Source organism: Diadema antillarum, unplaced genomic scaffold (genome assembly GCF_040938485.1).
Source record: "Diadema antillarum isolate AM-2024a unplaced genomic scaffold, OU_Dant_1.0 seq00000183_RagTag, whole genome shotgun sequence".
Lineage (NCBI taxonomy): Eukaryota > Metazoa > Echinodermata > Echinoidea > Diadematoida > Diadematidae > Diadema > Diadema antillarum.
Window position 1 is genome coordinate 612,480 of NW_027271250.1, and position 25,558 is coordinate 638,037.

At 38.9% G+C, this 25,558-nt stretch overlaps 1 protein-coding gene across 1 annotated transcript in view; it reads left to right on the forward strand.

Annotated features, from left to right (window-relative positions):
- Positions 1–25,558, forward strand: part of LOC139728552 (uncharacterized) — a 136,831-nt gene that overhangs the window by 49,095 nt on the left and 62,178 nt on the right. The window contains exon 3 of the mRNA XM_071639489.1: positions 749–866. Coding sequence (XP_071495590.1) covers positions 749–866 — 118 coding nt within the window. The remainder of the gene's footprint in view (positions 1–748; positions 867–25,558) is intronic.

Below are 25,558 nucleotides of genomic sequence, written 5' to 3' on the forward strand. Positions count from 1 at the left end.
AAGCCCCATCCCAATCAAAACTGTACCATCCCTTTAAAGCACTCCCTTTCCTGTGGTATCACATCCTATGTCATAATCGAATTCAGGTGGCTTGTCCCTTTGATTCACAATTTGACTTTCACAAAAGAATGTATTATTTAACTGAACGAAATTAAAACACAGACACGCACACATACATACAAATCCCCACAAACACAATCATGTGGAAGGCAGGCTAGTATCACTCAGCTTATCCCATTGATGGTGTTTTGCATCATCCTACAACTTGTTTAGAGAAGGCAATGCCGGTCAGCTGTTCTGTACTATCCATATAGATATGTTAAGTGGAAGAAAATTTCAAAAAAAGATAATGAATATTAATTCAAACTTACGTTCTCACTAGAACAAGAATACCACAGTCATTTAGATAAAAATTGCAGCTCATTTTCTTGTTTAAGATATGATATGGAAGAAGTAACATCCGCTTCATATGCAAAGTAAAGGACAAGATGATATCATTGCCTGAGAGCTTTCAGTGTGTTCATCCTTCCACATCAGTCATCTTTCCACTCATGAAAAAGTCAAAGTGACAATTCATGTCACTGTCAAGATTAATGTAACATTTTGATCAAACACTGATTCATTCCCTAATGCCAGTGCAAGGTACTATCATTAAGAAATGTTGTGATTGACATGAGCCATTTGTAGAAATTGTTCTGCCGAAATGAGTTTCTGATAATGCATTCTCTCTCCATCTGTCCACTCACAGTCCATTGATGGAAGTTCATTTGGAGAGGCCAGTGCAGCGCCCTCAACATACAACCCTCCTCCCATGCCCTCCATGAATTCACTGGATAACTTCAGCTTCTCGGCTTTCCAGTTAGCTCGTAAGTTTTCTTCCGTGTCGAATGAAGGAGAACTAGGCTCACATATTCTGTGTCTCAGGAAAATCCATAGACACACACAAGGATATCGGAGGTCCCTTCAGATTATTTAGAAATATTTCATTTTCTTGCATGCATATTCATTTTGCATGAATCATCTTCACACCAGCCTCATTTCCTATTACAGCTGCATTTCCAAATCAGTGTACCATGTCAACGCAATTTATTATTTCTCAAGAATATTCTACTTCCACACTAAATATTTCATGCACAATGCAATAGAACAATAATATTTTCATGAATTTTTCTACTTAATATTATCAATTTGTGTAATCTCATGTTTTACATTCTTTTCTCTTATTTCCTTTTTCTCTTCTCTTATCTTATTCTAATCTGAGACTTTTCTCCTCCTGTAATGAGGCTGATCTACTCTGAGTTCTATAGAAACTGCCAGATTGTTCTCACTACTGTAAGTGTCCTTAAAAAAACTGATGTGACTTGATTTTAATTAGTGATAATGCAAAGTCCCATATATTCTTCATTGTGTAAAAAGCAAAATAGCATACACATCATAAGTAGATCTTCACAACAATGACTGCTACAAAATGTTGAGTGTATATAATTATACCCCCGCCAAACGAAGTTTGAAGGGGGTATATAGGAATCAGCGAACGGTCGGTCGGGCGGTCGGGCGGTCGGTCGGGCGGTCGGTCCGTTGCAAATCTTGCGTCGCGAACTACTTCCTCAGTTTTCAACCGATTCCCATAAAACTTGGCACAGATGTGTGCCTTGGGTTGTAGATGTGCAAGACGTATTTTTTGACAGTACCCAAAAGTACGTTGCCATGGTAACGGCATATTATGGGCAAAAATGGGTACAAATCTTGCGTCGCGAACTACTTCCTCAGTTTTCAACCGATTCCCATAAAACTTGGCACAGATGTGTGCCTTGGGTTGTAGATGTGCAAGACGTATTTTTTGACAGTACCCAGAAGTGCGTTGCCATGGTAACGGCATATTATGGGCAAAAATGGGTACAAATCTTGCGTCGCGAACTCCTCCCACAGTTTTTGATCAATTTTTATGAAATTAGGTACAGATGTTCATCTGAATATGTTAATGTGCAAGACACATATTTCTGCAGTGGCAAAAAGTGCGTTGCCATGGTAACGGCATGTTATTGGTAAAATATAGGGCAAAATGCTTCATGGCAAAACTGCTTCATCAGTGTTCTTCCAATTCTCATGGAATTCATATTGAATGTTTGTCTTAGGATATAGGTCAGCATGACACATTTCTTGACAGTGACAAAAAGTATGTTGCCATGGTAACAGCTCACATATTATGAGCCAAAATGATGGAAAATTTTGTGTTGCAAACTACTTCCTCAGTTTTTGCCCAATTTCCATGAAACTTGGTACAGATGTGTGCCTTTGGTTGTAGATGTGCAAGACGCATTTTTCGACAGTACCCGAAAGTACGTTGCCATGGTAACGGCATATTAATGGCAGAAGATCAAGGAAAGATCTTGCGGATTGAACTACTTCCTCAGTTTTTTAGCTCACCTGAGCCAAAGGCTCAAGTGAGCTATTGCGATCGCCCTTCGTCCGGCGTCCGTCGTGCGTCGTGCGTCGTCCGTCGTGCGTCGTCCGTCGTGCGTCGTGCGTAAACTTTTTACATTTTCATCTTCTTCTTGAAAACCCCATGACCGATTTTCATCAAACTTGGCAGGTAGCATCCCTAGGGGGTTAGGAACTCAATTTGTTAAAATGGGCACCATGCCCCACCCAGGGGGCCCCCAGGGGGGCCCAAACCCCCCAAAATTAAGGAATCTGTAAAAATCTTCTTCTCTAGAACCAGAAGTGATAGAGCGAAGTTAATACTATGAGTTAGTACATTGATGACTGTAGTTTCAAGTTTGTTCATGGCAGAATCAGGGGTGCCCCCCTTGGGACCCAGGGTAGGGGGGTGGGGAAGGGTTCTAATGGGGCCTAAATTGTACATTTTCATCTTCTTCTTGAGAACTCCATGACCCATTTTCACCAAACGTGGCAGGTAGCATCCCTAGGGGGTTAGGAACTCCATTTGTTAAAATGGGCACCATGACCCACCCAGGGGGCCCCCAGGGGGCCCAAACCCCCAAAAATTAAGGAATCCGCAAAAACCTTCTTCTCTAGAACCAGAAGTGATAGAGCTAGGTTAATACTATGAGTTAGCACATTGATGACTGTAGTTTCAAGTTTGTTCATGGCAGAATCAGGGGTGCCCCCTTGGGACCCAGGGGGGGGGGGGGATGGGGGTGAGGAGGGGTCCTAATGGGGCCTAAATTGTACATTTTTATCTTCTTCTTGAGAACCCCATGACCCATTTTCACCAAACTTGACAGGTAGCATTCCTAGGGGGTTAGGATCTCAATTTGTTAAAATGGGCACCATGCCCCGCCCAGGGGGCCCCCAGGGGGCCCAAACCCCCCAAATGAAGGAATCTTTAAAAATCTTCTCTAGAATCAGAAGTTACATGTATAAAGCTGAGGTAATACTATGAGTGAGTACATTAATGACTGTAGTTTCAAGTTTGTTCATAGGAGATCCAGGGGTGCCCCTCTTGGGGGTAGGGGGGAGGGGGGTGGTTGGAAGGGTCCAAATGGGGGCCTGAATTGTACATTTTCATCTTCTTCCTGAAAACCTCATGATGGATTTTTGTCAAACTTGGCAGGTAGCATCCCTAGATGGTCAGGATCTCAATTTATCAAACTGGGCACCATGCCCCACCCAGAGGGCCCCAGGGGGCCCAAATTCCCCCAAATTAAGGAATCTTGAAAAAATTGGGCCCTTATTGTACATTTTCATCTTCCACTTGAGAATGCCTTGTCAAATTTTGGTAGAGCTGTGAATAATGTAGATTAGTGACTGCGTGAAAGGTGAACTTGCGATACTCAGGTGAGCGCTAGACCCGCGGGTCTCTTGTTTGACCAAAGCTTATCAAATGTTGTTTTGACCAAAGCTTATGAAATGTTGTTTGGTGGGGGTATAACCAGTCGCTGTAGCGACATTTCTAGTTATAATAATAATACATACATACATACAATTTCTATAGCGTCATTCTCGACTCTGATTAAATGCTCAAGGCGCATGGGTCCTTTTGCAGTGATACTTTGAGTGTGTTTCTACTGAGCGACGAAAATTCGAGGTGATGCCAGCCAATGTGTGGTGATACCGGCCGATGCCGGCCGATACCGGCCAATGCGTGGTGACACCTCGAATTTTTCCTCAGTAGAAACAGATCGGGTAGTGGCCGATGCCGGCTGATGCGAGGTGCTCCGTCGTCCATCTATTGAGGTGGTCGATGCGTGGTGACGCGAAGGACGATTCTCAGTAGAAACACGCCGGGTAGCGAAATTCGTGGTGTGTCGGACGTCTAGAATTTCTCCCCGCGCTTTTTCAATCGGTTCATCGTACACACTCCTTCGACACATGTGTACACACAGCGACCGTGTTCGCATCATGCTTTGTTTGTACCAACTCGCTTGTGTATGTGTTATAGGCCCTATACGTTACGTTACATGTGAATTGTGGCATTCATCGTCTATTGTTCGCATGATTAACAGCCTAACTTATTGCATTACTAAGCCCTCATCACTTACTTGATTTTACACGGCGTTATTTCATTTTATATTGTCTCGAATCGCGAGAGTACCACATTAGTATGTCGCAGCCTTGAGAAAATCTCAAATGGACCCTCGATCTCCAAAGATTTCTCATCAGTCAGTGGCAGGATACCAGTATGTTAGTTCGGGGTATATTGGATGGGAAGACGAAGAGAAATGGCTAATCAAAAAATAGCCGACGCAGTTGTAGCAAAGCAGGCAGGGTTCGGATCGTATTAACAGGCAGTGCGCGCATGACCCAAATCTGTGACTTAAAAATACCTGACTTCCGGAATCGCCGCATTTGCACGTCACCTTTGCATCACCTCGCATTTTATCGCTCAGTAGAAACAGCTCGAGTGGTCATAAAATACGAGGTGCTGCGTTGGACAAAATTTGTGGCGATGCCAGGGATGTGAGGTGCTCTTAGTAGAAACACGCTCATTGTCTCATTTACTGTATGTATACTTGGTATAGGATTGATTATATAGGAAGATGAGATAACATTAGTTTAGATATCAGAGTCTAGTGTGAGTCTTGTGTGATGCCTTCAGCAGCATTTTTGTGATGTTTTTCCAGAACCATAGTCAGGCTATCCTAGAGAATGGACTGTCATTAGTTGTGCTGTAACTTGTCTTCATTTCCTGTGTGGAGTTAACTCTGCCTCATTACAGAATTATTTTGTTGAGCACTTTCACTTGCACAATGTGGTGGACAGTGCTTTATTTTCAACAGCTATTTCCGAGATTATGGATTATCTTCTTTTATTGTATCTTCACATACTCAATATCCACAATCACATATGTTCTTTAGTTTGTAGTCATGATTAAAACAATTCATGAATATGGCATAATGCAATTTCTGCAGACGTCAATGTGTAATAAAGGATATACATGTTGCCTATCAAATTAAAACAAATATCTTGATGAATGCATTATGCCTGGATCTCATTATTTGGTATCTGTAGTATTGTATGGTTAAAATAGAAAATACTATGTCATACAATTTATTTTTGAAAAATGGAAGTGATCAAAATGCAAGACTAAGAGAGAAATTGTGACTCGAGTGGCTCAAGTATATAATTTATTATTCTACTCTGTTTGATGTTTAAAACAAGCTCTCATGAGAATATGATGTCTCTGCAAATGATTGCAGTACTTTCCTGTGCATCATTCTTTCACCATTTTATGCCAGATTGCAGTATTTAATTTGTGCTTGCCACTGTGAATAGCTACAAGGAAAGGATATGGCGGAACACACAGAACCGTTGCAAAGTTCTTCCTGGGTAAAATAACAAGTGCCTTGTGCTGCGCAGATAAAAATGTAAGTTAAGAGGCATGAATGATGTATGAAACATACATAGAATGCTGACTCTTTTCCTTCTGCTATAAAGGGCTTTCATACTTGTAGAAGAACTTGTTTATAATCATACTTCTGACACATTTCAAAGACCTGGCAGCATTGGTAGACAAGGTTGGCTCAAACAACATCAATTTTCATTTGCTGCCCACCGTGGTACATCTGAAAAACACAACTAGTGCAGGCATGCTAAAATAAAATATTGCCTGTCAGCAAATAAGTGCACAGAAGTTCACTCTAATTGGTAATGTTCAACTGAAGTCCAGATTATTTGGCTGTATGTGTGCTGTGTTTAAGACTGCACACAATTTGTTTCAGGGATTTCTGAATATTATATTGAAGTCAGGCCAGCTTCCTATATAGCATGGCCTCCCCATACTGCTGGGTCTTTCAACATGCTTAGAGGTTGACACCACGGATGTTCACAAACAAATATGAGCCTTGTTGGGCACTGCTACTGTCTCACAAACTCATGGTCTGTCAATTAAACACCCAACTCTCAATATGCTTACATTACAGAATATACATGATGTACATGTACCTTTGTGAAAGTGAATACAATGTCATGCTAGGCTCATCATAAGCAGTTAGGATTGTATGTGTAACCATTTAAAGTACTGATGTACTTCCAGACTGAAGTAGAACTCAGCTGGAATAAACCTCCAGGCCATAGTTGGCCAATTGATATTTGAGGAATTTTTTGGGAAACTTTATTCAAGTTTGCATTTAGATAGAAAAACTCCATAGTGTTAAACATGTAGGCCTATAGAAGTGTGTATTTTGTGAGTTCTTGGTAAGTGTGAAAGCCCTCCATGCTTTGAACACTGTAACCTGACCAACCCTCACTTTATCTTCCTGACTTTCGATAGTCACAAGCTATCAGCAACTAGGGAAATCTTTTGGCAAACCTCTGACTATGTTCAAGAGTTCTTGCCAGTTGTTTTGCTTCCCCAGATTCAGGAAATGTAGCTGCTTTTTCAGGATACAGACCCAACAGAGAACTAAGACTAGTCCAGTGCTGGCTTCATTTTCAGCAGCCATAGGTGTTTAGATGTGGTCAGTAGATAGTTTGGCTTCTTCTCATTTTGTTCTTTTTTTTTTTAACAAGGGAGGGGACCAACATTTTTAATTCTCATCAACACACTTCATCTTGCTGAGGTGAGGAAGCACATCCGTGATGCATTGGGAAATGTTTGTTTGATATACTGACTGCAAAGCCATGTAGATTTACAGGAGGATTCACAAGGAAGTGATTGCTGGAATTAACTGAGTTGTCAATTTTCTGTTAGATGATTAAGGATGAATATGATGTTATGGTCAGTAATTCTTTTATTTTAGTTTATATAAACAAAGCTGTTGATCAAAATCTTGAGCAGATGCTGCTCCTGATCATATAATAAATGAATATTCTGTCTGTTGATGAATTTAGTTCACAACTGGTATCATTTTCACTGCCCTCGATCTTTTTTTTTCTTCTTCTTCTTCATCTTCTTTTCTCCCTGTCTGTTTGTTCTTCCAAATGGAAGTGAAACTGTATGTTTGTGGCTCTGAATCAACAAGGATTGAGTGTTGTTTGCTTGCTCTAGTAACATAGATATAAAAGGATAATCCATATCATCTGTTCGCTTTCACATCGGTCATGTGGAGCATGTTCACATGTAACTGAATCACAAAGTTTGCATGCAAACTGTAAGCTTCTGTTTGCTGCGGTGTGAATATCAGTACCTTTATATGATTCTGGACACTAATGAGTACAAAACTCTTCAGGCAATCCCTTATATACTGTTGATTTTGCTTCTAAAGATTTCAATATTTTCCAATATTGTTTGATATTATGGACATTTTGAAGTATGATTGAAGAATAATACTTTGGTGCAGTGTATGTCTGAAAATGTTTATGAAATCAAGGCAGGTTTGTCAAAGTAATTTAAATTCAGCCTTGTTGTATCCCATATTGTGTTCTAAATGTCTGTAGGGGGAGGGGGGGGGGGGGGGAGAAGGGGGAAGAAAACTGTAAAAGGGTTACAGAGTGTTATGAATTCAGAATATGATAAACTCTTATCTGTTTTATTTCCATAATATTGTGAAACAGCTCAGATTTTATGCTGGAGCTGTAGACTAGGCAGGGGCTAGATTCCTCTGAAGAATTATAGACAGGATAGCAAGTAGATCATGTGAAACTTTCCCTACGCATTTCTTGTACGTCATAATACAATTCGGGTGGACTAGATCAGACTAGATCTGCCTGAATCTTGGAGATTATGCTGTGATGGGCCAATTGGGCCATAGAATAAAAAAAAAAAATACCCACAAAATGTAGGAGCTATGTTTTAATGAATTTTTTTTTTTTAAGTATCTATCTGTACAATATAGGGCCTACCTGCAACCCATTCCATGTAGCTCTTCATAAAGTCATTTTAAGTCATATGATACTTGTAGTGCTTAAAAAGATTTAAGACATTCTTTAAACTGGTCTGTAATTCTCTTTTGAATTGTGTGAGAGTACAGGTTCTCCATGAGCCCAAGTAGACAGAAATGCTGTCATCAGCCTAATAGAAAAGTCACTTCTTTAAAAAACAAAAAGCAAACCTCATACATTACTTGGACTTCTATGTCTAGGCTATGTTATGTATCCTGTAAGATAAAGGAAATACATAATCTTTCTATGGCTGCATTTATCAACTCATTTCTGGCACAGCATTAACCCATTGAGGACGGTTTGATTTTGCTACAACACACATTTCCCGTAGACGCCTGCCCGAGTATACTCGGGACTCGTCCTCAACGGGTTGAGGTTTCAGGGAGTTGTGGGCAGTTGATAAACACAAAGCTGTTCTGATTATGGGGTCAGAAAGTGTTTCTGAAACACCGAAAAAAGTGTGATTGCAAACATGTTTGAGCCAGAAATGCATTTCTGTTGAGTTGATAAATGCAAAGTCGTTTTGAAATGCATTTATAGCTCAGACCTGCCTACACCAACCACTGCCATCTACACATCTCCACACCTTGGGTCAACGCCACATTGGAGCTGCGCAATGGCAAGACCTCCCAATCAACTCCCGACATAGTTGATAACACAACAACTCAGGAAATGCGATCACAAAGGCGTTTATTGTGTGTTAATAGTGAGTATTGAAACACATTTCAAACATGGGAAAGTTGATTAACACTGCCTACGTGGACTATGGTGACTGTTTGTGTGTAAATGTTAGGGAAGCTTTTCCTTTTGTAATGCTAAGAGCACCTTTCCGGGACCTCTCTTCTCTCCCACACCCCACAGTAGTTTCAGTTTCAGTTGGAGAAACCCTCATAGCAATACATGCATTGTATTCAAGTCAAAGCAAAAACAAGCAAATTATGCTATTTAAACTTGAGAGCGCTTCCAAAGCTTAGTTCTGTCTTTGTTTCTTTCGTGATGACCTAATATTCTCTTATTTTCATCTCGTGAATATCTCATAGTGGCAAACTGCACTTTAACTGTTGAAAGGAATGAATTGATGATACAGTGGTGTTGAAATGAATCACATGAGAGCAGTCGAAGATATCGTGGACTGGTGTAAAGTTACTTTAAACTATAGGCATGCTGAAAAGAGATGGAATACCGACCAGAGTAAAAGAGAGAGAGAAAAAAAAAGCGAAGATTTTGTATGATGCAGAAGTATACATTGCATTGAAAAAAAAAAAAAAAGTGATGATGCTTGTGTGTGTGATTTATTCAGGAAAGGGTGCCTGAACAGTCCTTTGAGACTTCAGCCAATTTAAAGTTTACATGTGAGGCAGTGGAAACCTGCCATTGGCCCCACCATCCCTAAGGCCAAGTAAAAAAAGAAACCAGTTTCTCGTCCTCGCGCGCATCGATTTTGGCCGCCGCATCGATTTTTTTACTATTTACTATTTTCAAAATGGCGCTGAAAATACCAAGAAATTCATAATTCTCGTCCCAGCCCGCTCCCCGCCCGCATCGATTTTCAGTTGCCGCATCGACTTTTTTGATATTTACTATTTTTTCGTCCGCTGAAAAAAAAAAAAAAAAAAAACTTCTGTAGTACAGCTGTAGCTTCTGTAAGTGCGTATGTAATAACGCATGCATTTCACACTGCGAGCTCGGCAAGAAGGAATGACCCACACAGCAGTTGAACTGTAGTTGGATGGGCGGGCGGCCTGGGCTGTGATGTACAGCGCACTCGGTACGTCGTGATGTAGACAGGACGTTGAGCACCTTCTGTACATTTCTCTCGTGCTGTTGCCCGCTTCATATGCTGCTAGATTGATTGCGCAATGTAACCACAAACCCCGTTAAAACGAGGTCCGTGGGACCGGCGATATTACCTCGTTATAACCGGTACCTCGTTATAACCGTACTTATCAAAAACAAAGAAAAACATAAGCATGACGTCATATACCCATCAATGAAACTTAAACATATCCTTTGCGTTGTTATTACACAATTATTGAGCGTTATTATTGAGAATAAAGGGAGATTATTTGTGAATTAGACGAAGAAATAGAGGCTGAAATGATAAGTTAATTCTTTATTGTAATTCTTGTTTGTTAAGCTTTTTCTAAACACCGGCGCAAATATGGGGGCAAATATATAGAGTAACATACAGGCCTTGTTTACCGTAACTTGCTTGGTATTGTACGCTGTTGGTGCCCAGCGGGAATGCGATGATTTCATGAATCATTTCGGCTGTAATCTTGTACACATGTATACAATGTACGATCGTTGCGCCCAAATGGATTAAAAATGCGCTCTTTATTTTCTTCCGAAAATCTCTTCGCGTTTTGTAAGACCGTTCTTGAAAATATGTGACAGGATTGAAAGTCGGAGGTTGTCATCCTGTTTACGCAAATCTGTACCAGATCTATTCAAACTAATAAATGCGTTTGTTTCTTTTTCTGATTTAGGTTAACATGCGTCATTCAACTTTTTTTACGTTACTGTCACCTGGCGAGATCGCGATGATTTCAGAGTAACGTACGTGCGTTGTTTACCGCTAACTTGCGAGGTATTTTACGCTGTTGGTGCCCAGCGGGAATTCGATAATTTCATGAATCATTTGGCTGTAATTTTATACAATGTATGATCGTTGCGCTCGAAGGGATTAAAAATGCGTTCTTTATTTTCTTCCGAAAATCTCTTCGCATTTTGTACATCCGTTCTTGAACTGTTGAATGCGTTTGTTTCTATTTCCGAGCACCGATTAAGTAGGTAAACATGCGTTATTCAACAATTTCTTCGCTACTGTCACCCGGCGAGATCACGATGATTTCATTAATTATTTCAGCTTTAATCATACACACTCATATTTGAATTATCATTCCTTATATGTAATGAACAAATCCAGATCTATTCAATTCAATACATGCGTTTGTTTCTTTTTCCGAGCACCGATTAAGTAGGTTAACATGCATTATTCAACTATTTTTACTCTACTGTCACCTGGCAGGATCGCGATGATTTCACTAATTATTTCTGCTTTGCATGCATACACACTCATATTTAAATTATCATTTGTTAAATGATAATGAACAAATCCAGATCTATTCAAACTAATAAATGCATTTGCTTCTTTTTCTGAACACCGATTAAGTATAGGTTAACATGCGTTACTCAACTATCTTAACGCTACTGTCCCCCGGCGGGATCGGGGCGATGATTTTATTATTTCGGCTTTAGGGCCTAATCATCCAAACTCATATTTGCTCAAAACCAGCAAAAGAACTGGAAGTCGGAACTAAAATTGGAAAGGATATAATGATGAGTTGCACATACATTCCAATTGTCCATTTTTGGTCACAATTTTATTGTCGCTACATGAAAAGTTTTTGAATGCGTTATCTATTTTTTTTTTCTCGTTGCGCTGTGGTCTGACCTCATATCACGCACGTGGCGTTTCTCGCGAAAAAGAAAATCGAATGATTATGTTTAATAATTTAGTAGGAACATCGGAAGGTGTTCCTGTGTCTTATCGCGTGATTAAGAAGAAAACATGGAAGGAACGGTTCTCTGCAAAACTGGAAAAGACGTGGATAGCGAGATTTCGGTTTCCAGTGTTTCATTTGTCGCGTGTTTGAAAGCGGCAATTTGGTCAAGAAATGAATGGAACCTCGTTTATATCCGATCAAATTGCTTATGTTTTCCTTTATCATGATTTACCGAAATTGTCCTCGTTATAACCGGAATCTCGTTATAACCGAACATGTTATAACCGATTCGTTCTGCCATTACACGCAAAGGAAAACGGGACCGACGCGATCATCCTCGTTATAAGCGGTTCCTCGTTATAACCGAACTCTTTATAACGGGGTTTTCACTGTAGTAGAGGAGACCAGCCAGCCAGCATAGCATGCGTTCTGGAGCTGGAAAAAAAAATCGTGGAGTGATGGAGAGAACCGATCTCAAGCGCACGTGTGCACAGCGAACGGCTTTAAATAGTGAATATCAACTGGTTCGTATTCTGTCTTTCAGTAAAAAGGAAATCAGGTGGTTGTTTCACAGGGTTGACAATTGGCAGTACTGTCTGCGGCATTATAAATCCTTGAGCGCATAAGTTTTCATATGAGAAAAGATCTAACTTAGTAAGTTTGTGTTGTGTTGAAAGGCAAAAATAATGCTATGCATTTCCAGAGATAATGGTTTGATTCATAGGTTCAACAAGTGATGCATAAATGTATATATTTTGTGTTTAAAAAAATCATGTTTTTTTCCATACTCTTGATATGACTGCATGAATACAGTCACAGTGTAGCTAAATTGGTATACTTGCCATGCATAAACAGCAATATATGCAGATTTGGTATTAAATTGTGCATCACTCAAATGAAAAGTGGTTTATATCACTGCTGCTTCTTGGTAGCACTGTAATGATGGCCATGGAAGAAATGAAGGGAGAATGTGACTTACCTTCACAGGTACATGTTTTAGTATAGTTTTGGTATACAATCATTCATCATCCAAATGATGAGTGATTATCAAATGTCTTTTTAGAACATGAAGAAACATCTTTAAATGTTTAATGCTATAATGCCATATCAGTATCATTTTGACATCCATCTGCAATTATTGTACAAGCCAGTTTCCAGTTGAATGTGCTACAATTGTACTGTGAAGAAATGCAGATACATACCAGCTGTGTGGACACAAAAAAAAAAACAAACACAAATGATAAATAAAGCAGTGTTTTGAATATCATGGAATTTATTTCAGTCGTACATTTGTTGAAAGACATGTTTTATACCTGTTTCAATTAATAGCACAATACATCAGAATTGGAAGTACACTGGAATCAGAAATGCCATTACAACACTAAATACCAGTATTAAGATGGCTATTTTCCCTTCGACATCTGTAGTGGAAAGAAAAGCAAATGTATTTCTGCATGCATGAAGTTTCATTTCAAGTATGGTACATATATCTATTTGTTTGAAAATGCACAGAGTGCAGGCAAGACATACACTTGGGACCTGGTCTCTCATAACACAGCTACCAGAGTGATATTTCATTTCGTAAATTGGATATAGAAAATAGTAAAGCCCTCTCTCGTTACCTTTCTCAGAATTACCAGACGAGAAACGCATATTACTTTCATTTTGACAATCCTCGAAAAAATAGTAAGATATCAAATAGTAAGGACCTCCCTCATCGCCTTGCTCAAAAAACCCGGACGAGAAACTGCTTTCTTTTTTTACTTGGCCTAATAGGCCTGTTTGCATGATATCCAGGTCAGTGACTTGTGATGAAGGACCTCAGTGAGGTTCAGAGGGAAGAGACTTGCCTGAGCTAGTGGTGTCAACACCTGGCAAGGACCTGCATACATCTTTAAAGGGATTAATCAGCAGATATTATGGTTCTTTGATAGAATCAATCTTCATTCGCTGCCCACTGCGATACATTGGGTATCCACTATGAAGGCAGGTCTACTAGAATAGAATTGCCCATCGGCAAATACGTGCAATGAAGTATATTATGGTAGGAATCCTATGTATAGGCGAAGAGATAGGCTGAAAGAAGTACATATTAACTGCTCCTATAATCTTCTCGGAATTGGGCCTCATACTAGAGCCAGTTGTGTGAGCGTTTTCCGAAATGTTACAGGGATTCCTCAATACATTCCTGGTCAAGCCATCCTTCGCAATACATAGTCTCCACGCACTGCTGTAAAACGAGGAATGTTCGCGTGCATTTTAATTTCGCGAATTTCACGAGCGCCAAGATTCACAAAATTAAAATGCATGCGCAAGTTCTTGTCTACACTATATGCATTGAATGCCAGTGGCAGTTTGCGAAAATTTCATGCCGCAAAAAAGGCCGTCGGCTCCAATTCGCGAAAAATTCATGCTGCGAATATATCATGTTTTACAGTACAGTCCATAAGATACACTAGGTTTGCGGTTCACCATGTATAGTCCTTAGAAGGACTGTTGGAAAGACAGAACGATAGAAAGAAAGGTCGGATAAGAGGTAAGAAATTGAGTAAGAGTATTCTTTCTGGAATGAGTGTAGTCCTGAAAAGGACTGTGAACCAAGGAAATAGAAGAATTTAGAAGCATTTAAAGTGCATAGTATTGTCTTACAACACATAGGCCTATGGTTAGTCTTGTTGGTTTGCAGTGGGGGCTTGATTGAAGTAAAGACAAAACTGGCATATGGAGGGTAAAAACTTAGATCCAATGACGGACCATAAAAATTAAGTGCAGCATGTAATAGTTATGTTTAATACATGCCTGTGTATATTGTCTATTCAGTGAATATCATAGAACTCCCATTAAAAACTCCCATCATAATCATTCATCTTATTCATCTTTGTAACAGCAAAATATTAGAGCATTTGTGACTCAATTTTTATAACAAAAAGAAAGCTATCAGGTAGATTTCCCTAACTCTGTAATGATTAGTGGCTATTTTTCATCAGCTGGAAACTGGAGTTAATCCTACTATTGAGCACTTGTTGAGGAATTAAACTTCCTCATTCATTTGTTCACAAGCACTAGCCTGAAAATGATCTATTCTTGAAATCAGCTGAAAGGGACCGTACAGTACTGGTTGAGGTGAGGATTCAGCTTGTAACATTTTGTGAGATATTCAGAAACTACTCTATGAAATGTTAAAGAGCATACAATTCTAAGGGGAATCAAAAGTTTATTTGAAGAAAATCGGTTTTGAAATGACTGAGATATAAAAAAGAAGGTAAAACAAAGGGATCCTAATAAAAGTTGTGGCCTGTCAATTTTATTAGGATTGCTTTTTTGGATATCTCAGCCATTTCAAGACCAATTTTCATCAAATAAATGTTGAATCCTTCTTGAAATTACATGCTCTTTCATATGTCATAAGAGGTTTCTCATTATCTAACCAAAAAATGTCATAAACCTGATGTTACGTCTCGACCAGAACTATACGATCCCTTTAATTGGAATGTGCACAAATGGTGTGACATTGCAGACCCTTGAGATTTTTGTGTAAACTCTGCAAAAAAAGAAAAAGAAAAAGATGAAGAAGCAATCTGACTGGTTCTAATCTACCAACCTAGATTGCTCTTTTTAGACTAGGCTTTTCTTTGTATCAACATGTTAAAGTTTTCAGGAAGTCTACATAAAATCCTGCAAGCTTGCATGAAGTCGGCTGTAGATTAAATTTGATATTCCTATGTTGGCAAGTGTCCTGAATGCTTGGTGACCTGTGTAACTCATCCTTTCCATTCCAAGTTATTTTGTGATACCACCAAGAAATATTTGGGAGCTTCGTTATCTATAATAAGATATTTTGCCTGCATGCTGTGTCTGAAAATAGCACACAAATTTGCAGTCTATGCTATAGGGGCACTCAGGAAATTTCTTGATATATTTCCTCCATTAGACACCGACTTTTCCTACGTCAGCAAATAGTACTGTATTTTATTTCCGTGCCCAGAAATATGACTCTATTTCCCATCTGTTAGCTGGTAAAGAAGAACCTAGTGCCACTCCCAGATATATTGTAATAATCTTTCTATTATTCAGAATAGTTGCTAAAGTGGTCAAGAAGCAAATGTGCCAAGTTTAACCCTGTGAAGACTAGTCCCGAGTGTACTTGGGCAGGTGTCTATGGGAAATATGTGTTATAGCAAAATCAGCTCATCCTAAACGGGTTAATGTTTCAACAAGTTGTCAAAATTCTAAGACTTCAGAAAGCATTAAGTGAACTCACATAGATATCAATTCTTTGAGTTGGAAGCATTTAAAATATGATGTAACCATAAACTCTAACATCTTGAAATGTTAATCCATGCAAGGAACTCCCCATTGAAATGTAGCTTTTGTCTCTGCTATTATTGAAGACATTGATTTATAAGGTCATCACTAGCTCATTAAATCCTTGTAAATAGCATGTTTGTTTACTGTGCCAATCAAAGAACATCATTCATACATGTATGAGTGAGCTCTGTTATTCAGATTTAAAATGTTATTCAGGTCCCTCTTGTCCAACCAATCGTATATTTTAAAACTTAGTAACTTGTCTTAGCTTGTATAGTACTGTATTGCATGTATACACTCTGGCAGCAATTTTAGCACAAATGATTGAGCAATGTGGGGCCTTTTACTTGCTAAAGTGTCCATACCCACATAAGGTTGATTGAATAATCTTTTAAATACTAGGTGTGTATTTTGACTGAATTGACATACATTTTACAATATTGATTGGTGATCTTACATATCTAGCCCATGCAGTTTTTATTGATGAATTGCGTAGTGATATGCACATAATCTTTCAATGAATTTGAATGATTTCAATAGCTGTCATGTGACATAGACTAAAAAATAGTGTGAAATGATTGTGCACAGCATGGAAGTGGAATTGTTTGGAGTTTTTACTTTCACTTTTGTGTATTGATCAAGGAGCCCCAGGTGGTTTAAGACTGCTGTGTGAGTCATGTCAAGCTAGGATGAGGAATATGGGGAGGGGTGCTCAAGAATTGATAGCCTTGGTTCTAAACTGTACTCATGGTTTATTTTCAGTGAAGTAGAAGATCATCAAATTGAAAGAATCGTAAAGGATGTAATCATCAAATTTATGAGTTGAGAAGAGCCATCGGTCCCTATAAATTTGAATGATGATCATGAGGCCTGTTCACACATACAATTTACCTGAAATTAAAAGTTTAATCGTCATTTGCAGTCCACACACACAGGGCGCACAATCATTGGATCCACACTAAGAGTTATATAAGTGAAACTATGGATCCACACCTATACCTCTGCAACACAAAGGTATTAGGTAAACTATAGCGCTGAATTAAAAAGTGTGCGTACACATGAGCCATCACATGCAGTGAGTAACTCCAAGCAGAACTGTACTAATAACACCCCATTTTGTTGGCAGCAGGTATATGGGGAAACCATTGAAGCTAAATCCTCTGCATTGCTTCCTCTTGAGCAAAAATTAACACAAGTCCAAATGTTGGAGTTTGGATTTATTTCATTTATCATTTGATAGTAGACATGATTTTATTTTAGTGGATATTTCATCCGCTTTCTGATTTTTTATCTTGACATATCACAATTTTTGAGCTTCTTGTCTTTTGACACTTTGTATATGTTTATTCACTGATGATTTTCTGAGCTGCTGCAATGTGTTGATGCACAATGGAAGTTCTGGGAATATCGTGATATGGGTCTTCGATGTGTTCGTTGAGAAACCGTTGGAGGTAGCTCCCCTCTGTGCTGCTTCCACTTGCGCAGAAATGAACATGGATCTGATTGTTGGAGGAGATGCTGTGAGATATTATTACACGTAGGTTTTAAAATGTTTGAAAAGAGGGCTAGTTGAAAACTTATTTGTGCTTCCAAAGGTTAGCAGCTGTGCTGACTTGGCATTCACTTTAAAACAGAGAATTGATTTTTAGCGTCAGTTAGTATTGTGCAGAGTTTATGTAACCTATGTGTGATTCATGACCGGATGTATGGCTGTGTTTATCCTGCTGCAGGCAAGAGACAGGTGTATCTCAAGGGAATCTCACCCATGCCAAGACATCCATCATATGATTCATACATGTCACATTTGTGTTCTGTGAGACAGAGCAGGGGCATTGTCATTCTGGCTTGAATGCATTTAGTAGGGCGCTTGGAGTACAATTGCGCTTTGATGATTCCTGCCAGACCTGTATCCATTTTACCTCATGTCTTGAAATGTTTAGGGTAAAAGAATCATCCCTTTCCTAGCACCAGGGAGGTCACCCCCTGCTAGCATTAGCACATTCCCTTCATACAGTAGAACCTGTAGGTCTTCATATAGAAATTGTAGAAGTGGATATTTTCGCGCGACTAATTTTTCACGCTCAGCCGGATAAGAAGAGTTTTATGTGTTTTAAATTCCGCAGTATCAAGACATCAACTACAGGAACATATGGCAAGCAAAAATATTCGCGTGCTTTTATTTTCGCGCTAGTTTCTGATTGCGCGAAATGTGCGAAAATTTCAATGCCTTGAAAATTTTCACTTTTACAGTATACATGTTTGAATGGCTGATGACTGATATTGGAATGATAACAACACAAAGAGACATGAACAAGAAAACTTTTGAAGTAACTTCAATGTTGTAGCCTGTGGCAAACTCTCCCAAGTAGTCTCCTTCCCTTGTTCAACCAATGATGGTAAGAAATGTGATATTGATAAGGACTGCGAGATGTAAAGAGCTAGCATCTTTCTACTTCTCAATCTACTGTCACACGGTATACATGTGGTATTTACTCATACAGTTGGAATGTAGGCACACTCCCATTGTGTTACAGTGATGTAGAGGGTTGCTGCCCTTTGGGTTATTGCTGTGCATCATTTCTCATCTCTCTTCTCTCCTCCTCACTCTGACAAATGACTGTACTAACAACATCGTCAGCCATTCCAGTAATGCTTGTGTGGTATGTGTCTTTCTCTACCGCTGCATCTCTAATGATCCTATCTTTGTACAGTGATCTTCCCTGTAATCAAACAGAGTGTATCCAAGACATCAGGGCCTGATAACGAACATCTCCCCCCAGTGATGCAATTCTCTCACTCCCTCTCTTTGCCTCTGTGCAGTGAACTCTTGAAAGAAAAGGACCCACCCCCTTTCCTATCACTAGTGACAGTCCATCAACCAGGTTGACTGATACATTGATAAAATGTTAGAATGTGAATGGTGCACATATTTCGTTTTATGAGATCATACACTGTAATACAGTCTCTGTAAAGATGATCATGATACACAAGGCTGTTGTGTGTGTCACATTTCTAAAAGTCATTTTCTCTTTAGTTGTTCGTCGCAACCTGTGAAGAAGCCATACTCTAACCTGGTATACTCTAAAAACATTGGCAAGAATTCATCTCTTTGCCTCCTTGGTGGAGACTAGTCAGTAGCAGGTAGTTCTGCTTTCCTCACCAGTTGTCAACAGCAACCAGGTATCTACATCGTGCATCTGTTCCAGGGATGACTCAAGCTTCAGATCTCTCTCTCTGTATTTTTTCTCTCCCAGACTCTCTTCCTTCTCCTCTCCCTTGAATAAATTGCCTACTCTTCTCATCTTTCACACATTTCCTCTCATTGTGTCTGCCGCTCTTCTTTTTTGTTGTTATTTGTATACCGGTACTTTCACTAAAGGAAGACTTGTGTTACTTGCGATGATTAGTCCACAGGGCCAGGGTAAAGCCTATTTAACACTCATTGCGTATGCCCTGTTGTCTTGCCTTTAAAGGCATTATTTACCATTTGCAGATGAAACAAAAACCCAGCTATACTGCTTCAAAATAGTTCCAAAATGTGAGTTAGGGATAGAAACAACCAATGTACAAATTTTAATCAGGATAATCAATGTTCAGTATTGTTAAATATTCAAAATGTGAACAATCATCATAATAAGATTGTTTCTGGACTAAACTGTCTACAGTTATGGTTTATTGGGAAAAATAGTGATGTCTCCATATATTCTAGGTTTTATTGCAAAATTTTCATGTGGTAGGATGTTTTGTGATACAACAAACCTACATAGGATATAGATGCATTAAAGGACAAGTTCACCGTCATAGACATGTGGGTTGAGTGAATGCAGCAATACTAGTCGAACACATCAGTGAGAGTTTGAGCAAAATCGGACAATCCGTTAAAAAGTTACGAATTTTTGAAGTTTCTGCTCAGTCACGGCTGGATGAAAAGACTGCTATAGCTTGTGATGTCACATGAGTACAACAATATAAAGAAAGAATAAAGAAAATTCAACATATTTCCATTTTTCTCGCATAACAAAAGAACACTCAACTTCTCTCTTTCAGAAGGCAGAGGGAATAATATCACCCTTAATATACGTCAGTAGCAAGTCGAAGAAACGTGCACTTTATTCAAAAAGTAAAGTTTTGTGAAATTCTCTTTTTATTTTCGTCATATAGTTGTACGCATGTGACATCATACACTGTAGTAGTCTTCTCTTCCAGCAGTGACTGCGCAGATACTTTAAATATTCGTAACTTTTGAATGGATTGTCCAATTTTCCTCAAACTTTCACTAATGTTTCCTACTAATATTGCTGCTTTCTCTCAATCATTATGTTTATGAAGGTGGACTTGTCCTTTAAATGTGATAACTTGAACATTTTTAAAAACACTGCTCCCAATGGTAAACTGCACTTTAAATGTGTGTGCGTGTTTTCATGTTGTGTATTAGAGTGCGGGCCACGAGCTGTGGTGTGAAATGAAATGGTGTGTGATTGATATTGGTTTCCCAAGGAATAGTATAGATCAACTTTCCTGTCTAATCTACATGCTAAAATTTGAGCCTGATTTCAGATGGTGTGTTTACTACTGCAGACAGTTGGAAGCATCTGACTGATGCTTAACTTTCTGTCTCTACTTCATTGTGCCTTAATAAAATAGCCCTCCCCCCCCCAAAAAAAAAATAATAATAAATAAATAAAATAAAATAAAAAAGAAGAAGAAAGAATAAAATAGATTAATGTTCAAGTAGATTTTTAAAAGAATTACCCTCTTAAAGGGGATGGCTAGTAACTGATCAGTGGGAATCAGTGGGAATGCTAGGGGATGATTGTTCCAATACTTGTGGGATTCATTTAAGAGTACATTATATATCTATTGTTGTGTGAAAATTATTTGCTTCAGAATGGTCTCATATTCAAGTAATGTGCAGTTCAGTGTTTCCAGGTTAGCATGCCTGTACAGTGACGGGGCGATCGTTAACAGCCTGTTCACGATCGCAAAAATGTCACAGTGAAGTAGGGTAGGCCTTAATAGTACACCGCCATTACGATAGTCTCAATTTCAATTCGCAAAAACAACATTTTGCAAAAATGTCCAACACCTCCTCATTTGCAAAAATATCTGTACATGAAAATAACAGCTTATACAGTGTCACAAATCCTCTTCCTCAATGTGACCTTACTTATCACATTGCTCATATTCATGCTTTGGTGGTAGCCATATCATTGGGTGTAGGTCAGAAAATCTCTCAGATACCTATTCAGAACTTTTTAACAGCAAATCTTTAGAACTTCTGTGCCTGAAGGGATCCTCGCATCATTTTCAAAGAATGAGTTACTAGTAGTTTCAGTTCTCACATAACAGTCACCAAGTGGTTATGAGAGAACAGTAGAGGCACATTTGAGACTGCAGTGTTGCAAGTTTCTGAACATACATGTACCTCTGTGCCAGAATTTGTAAAAACTCTGATGCCTTGTGAGGGAAAGAGAAGAAACATACATTAGGTTATGACAAACCATGCCATATGTCAGAGCATGCAAGAAACAGCCATATTGACCTTGATAAACATGTACAGTGTGTTTATTGTTACCATCTGGTACATTCTAGGTTTAACAGTCTGTGGCCTAGTGCACACATGGCATACATAGTAACAGATACCAGTATGACATGACTTCTACCAGGACCATGTCAGACTCACAGGTAGGTGGAAAGAGGTCTCTTTCCATCTCCCTGGACTCGCTGTAGTGCTACACCCAGTTCACCCATGCAGGAATGGAGAAAAGGTTCCAAACGTACTATACAACCAGAAATTTTTCACATGCAGTGACGCTTTCACAAATTTCACGTGGGTCTAAGATTTGCAAAAGTGAAATGCAACACGACAGTTTTGTCTACATAATGCATCAAATTCCAGTTGCCAATATTACAAAAGTTTCACACTGCAGAAAAGGCTCTTGGCTCCAATTTGTGAATGTTTCTGACTTTGCAATATTGAGTTGAACTCCATTCAAAGAGTCTTGTCTAAAAAAGGGAAACAAATGTGCAGTTAGTCATCTAACACACAGAATACAAATTATGCATCGTTTTCCAGATTGTGCAATATTATGGACCTTCACAAAATCAAGATCTCACCACCCCAAGTTATCCTCTTTGACTGAGAGTTCCCAGTCATCAATGGCTCAAAATGACATTACAGTGTATTCATAAATGGTTTAAATGTGGACAGTATGTGAAACTGTTTTTTACAACTTTTCCTCATCACCAACTCAGATGAAGTCCAGACAAATTAGCCCTTATACAAGTATAAATGCCTCCCTGTCATTCCTGGCCGAAAGGTAGCTAGAAGTCGATCATGTGTATTTCAGATTTGTACTCCACTACTTTTGAGTTAAAGGAAGTGAGTGTTGTCAGTCAAGTTGTTCCATCTATTGTTTCAATTAGTGTTCACCTGTCAGCACTGATCATGTCATTTGTGTCCCTACGTAACCTTTCTGAGTCTAAGACCCCGTTGTGTTGCCGTGGGAAACCCACCTTGACCTTCGGGAGGTAGAAGGAGAGAAGGAATCCCGTTGGTCTGCTCACAGTTGGAGATAATTCTTGATCTTAACCCTTTCTTGCTAACTTTTAGTGACCACTGTAAATAGGATTCTCTGGACTTCCTTCTGAGCTAAATCCACCAGCTACTGAAAGGCAATCTCCCCCCCCCCCCCCAATTGAAATGTCTCGCTGACTTTGTATATATGATATCCGTAGTGTTATTCAGTATTGTTTTGATTGTGAAGACTCTAGTGTTTCCCGCATATTATATTTCACACCCAACAAATGGTATTTTGTAGGTAGTACCAGTATACTTTGATACTTTGATAAATGTTTTTGAGAACAACATAGTTTGAAATAACCAACTGGAGTCATAGGCCTATATGGGTAACAGTGAAAAACTGCCTTGAACATTTCTTATTTTATGATTTTTCATAAAATTTCTGTGGGAGTTTTTTTTTTTAAACTATTATCCAAATAATTTGTCCCAGCAAAACAGAGGATTGAAAAAAAAAAAAAAACCCTAAAAAAAATCCAAGGTTAGTAGCACCATGCAGAATCTTTTTTTTTAATGTTAGCAGTTTGTAGAGTATGTGATTATCAGCATTGGGTTATGCTGTATGGTTTATCTAGATGGCTTGTCCACCAAATACCAAACAAAGATTAATATCTACTGCTTAGTCAAACATGTAGAACAAGTTTTAGATTAGGTTGTTCATAATACCATTTGTATAACTTCTTTTTTGTCAACACTTCCAGCACTGTTATCAATTGGAATATGTCCATGTGAGTACACTTGTATATTCAGCTTTAACCCAAAGAGGAGGAAATGTCAGAAGCAACGGAAATGGCAGAAGGCTACAAAAAGGGAAACAAAAACCCTGCACAAGAGACGGAAGAGACACATAGTAAGCCAGAGGAAATAGCTGATTTGCGCATCGGAAGAGTTCAGGGAAACATATCTGATGGAAGTTCAAACTGTGCATGTGGAATGAAATGTGGAAGCTAGGAGTGATTGGGTTTGTTGGACGGTCCCTGGGTTTACGTCCTCATCCGCCAAGGATCTCTCAGAACAAACTTGCCAACATTGATTAGCTTTGTTACCTTCCTCGATCCAATCAGCTTTATTCTCTCTTTCATGTTAATAGCAATTTGATTGTTGCGTGTACTTTTACCAAGTCTTGCTCCACTCCCCCTTTTCATGCTGGCAGCATACAAATTCATGGGCAGTCGCAAATTAGATGAACTGCCTCAATACAAAACAGCCGCATTGATTGATAAAACATGACTCTGCATATGCCATGATGTTTCATCCAACATACAGATGTAGACAACATTGAGCACAAGAGGATTTAAGTCAGATAATGATGATGTATCACTGAGGCCTGTTGAATAATTGTTTATTGCAACACACATGCATGACATACAGCCAGAGGTTGTGTTCCCTTAGTAGCAAAATTTCCATTTTGTCAATGTCAGAATCACAGCTGTAATGGGTTTTTCTTTTTTTGGAGAAAAAAAAAACAGGAAAGGGAGAATAAGGTGTTAAAAAGGAGAAATGGCATTTGCATGAACAAATTGAAGAAATACAAGGTCATGTACATTTGTAGTACTCACACATGTATGGGTAGTGATGGATAGTTTCATGAGATGCATTGCTTCAATATTTATTTGGACATCTAACGTGAAATCAGTTTTATATCAGAAAAGAGGTGGAAACATTATGCTTGAAGAATGTGAAGACGAGAAGTCAGTGTGATTCTGCCTTTTGGTTGGCATTTTGTTATGGTACAGACCTTCTTGAAATGCCATGAACTATTTTTAGGCACATTGCAGTAATGCAGATGTGCTTTTAGCTGCTTTCTCAAATGTTTGGCAGTCAACAAAATTGTTTAGTACATTGTGCCAGTGTTTGTGCGCTTGTGTGTCCATGAATAGTGATGAGCCTTCCATTGCATTATTGCTACGTAGACTGTACTGTAGTGGTCTGTAGCCTGTAAATGCCCTGTTGCTCCTGCTTACAACTCACATCACCAAACATCCGTTGCATGCAAAGTTAGGATGTGACATTTTGATTTTATTTCGGAAGATTGCATCGCCATTCTTATAGTCGCTGAGAAATGTATTTGCTGCTGTACACTGATAGTGAATATCTTGCCAAGTTCAATACTTCTGGTATACTGCAACCAGAAGACATTCTGGTTGCAGTTGCTCATTTTGAGCAAATGAAATGTCATTTACATATACATCAGTGTAATGTAATGGAATCAGGACCTATTTCTCTCTCGTAGAAAGAGTGTTTCTGCTAATACTTTGGTATCCAAGGATTGAGAACAAGCTCACTCCATTTTGATACAGTGGATGGTTTGTTGTTTCATTCCCTATGCCAAAGTAAGGCTGTAGCATTTGTTCATACGTACCACTTTTGAATAAGAGTGTAGTAAAGGGAATGGATTGGCCAGTTAGCAGTCAAACATGCTACTTCAATGAATTTGGTATCTTTCCAGCATCCAGGCCAGTATTGTACATGTATGCATACCAGGAATAATGGAACAGTTTGCATGCGGACAAGTGGTAAAGTTACACAGGGATATACTTAGAATATACTGGTATCCTCAGTACTCTTGCACTACCTAACCATGTATGTGAAACCTAAACATATACAATTGTACTTCTGCGTGATGACTTTGAGTACCTTGACAAGGCCATATCACATATGTTTGTTGATGGTATAAAGCATTTATACCTACTACTACTACTACTTTGAAGATGTCCATTTCCGGGACCAGGTTTATTTTCCCAAGCTGGGTAAAAATATCTTGAACAACATATGAAATTTTACCATCAAAACTACCATATTTACTGCTGTGGTGAAGGGGATTGGCCTTAGGAATATTATGGTATGGCTTCACCTCAGGAGTTTTGAATGTTTT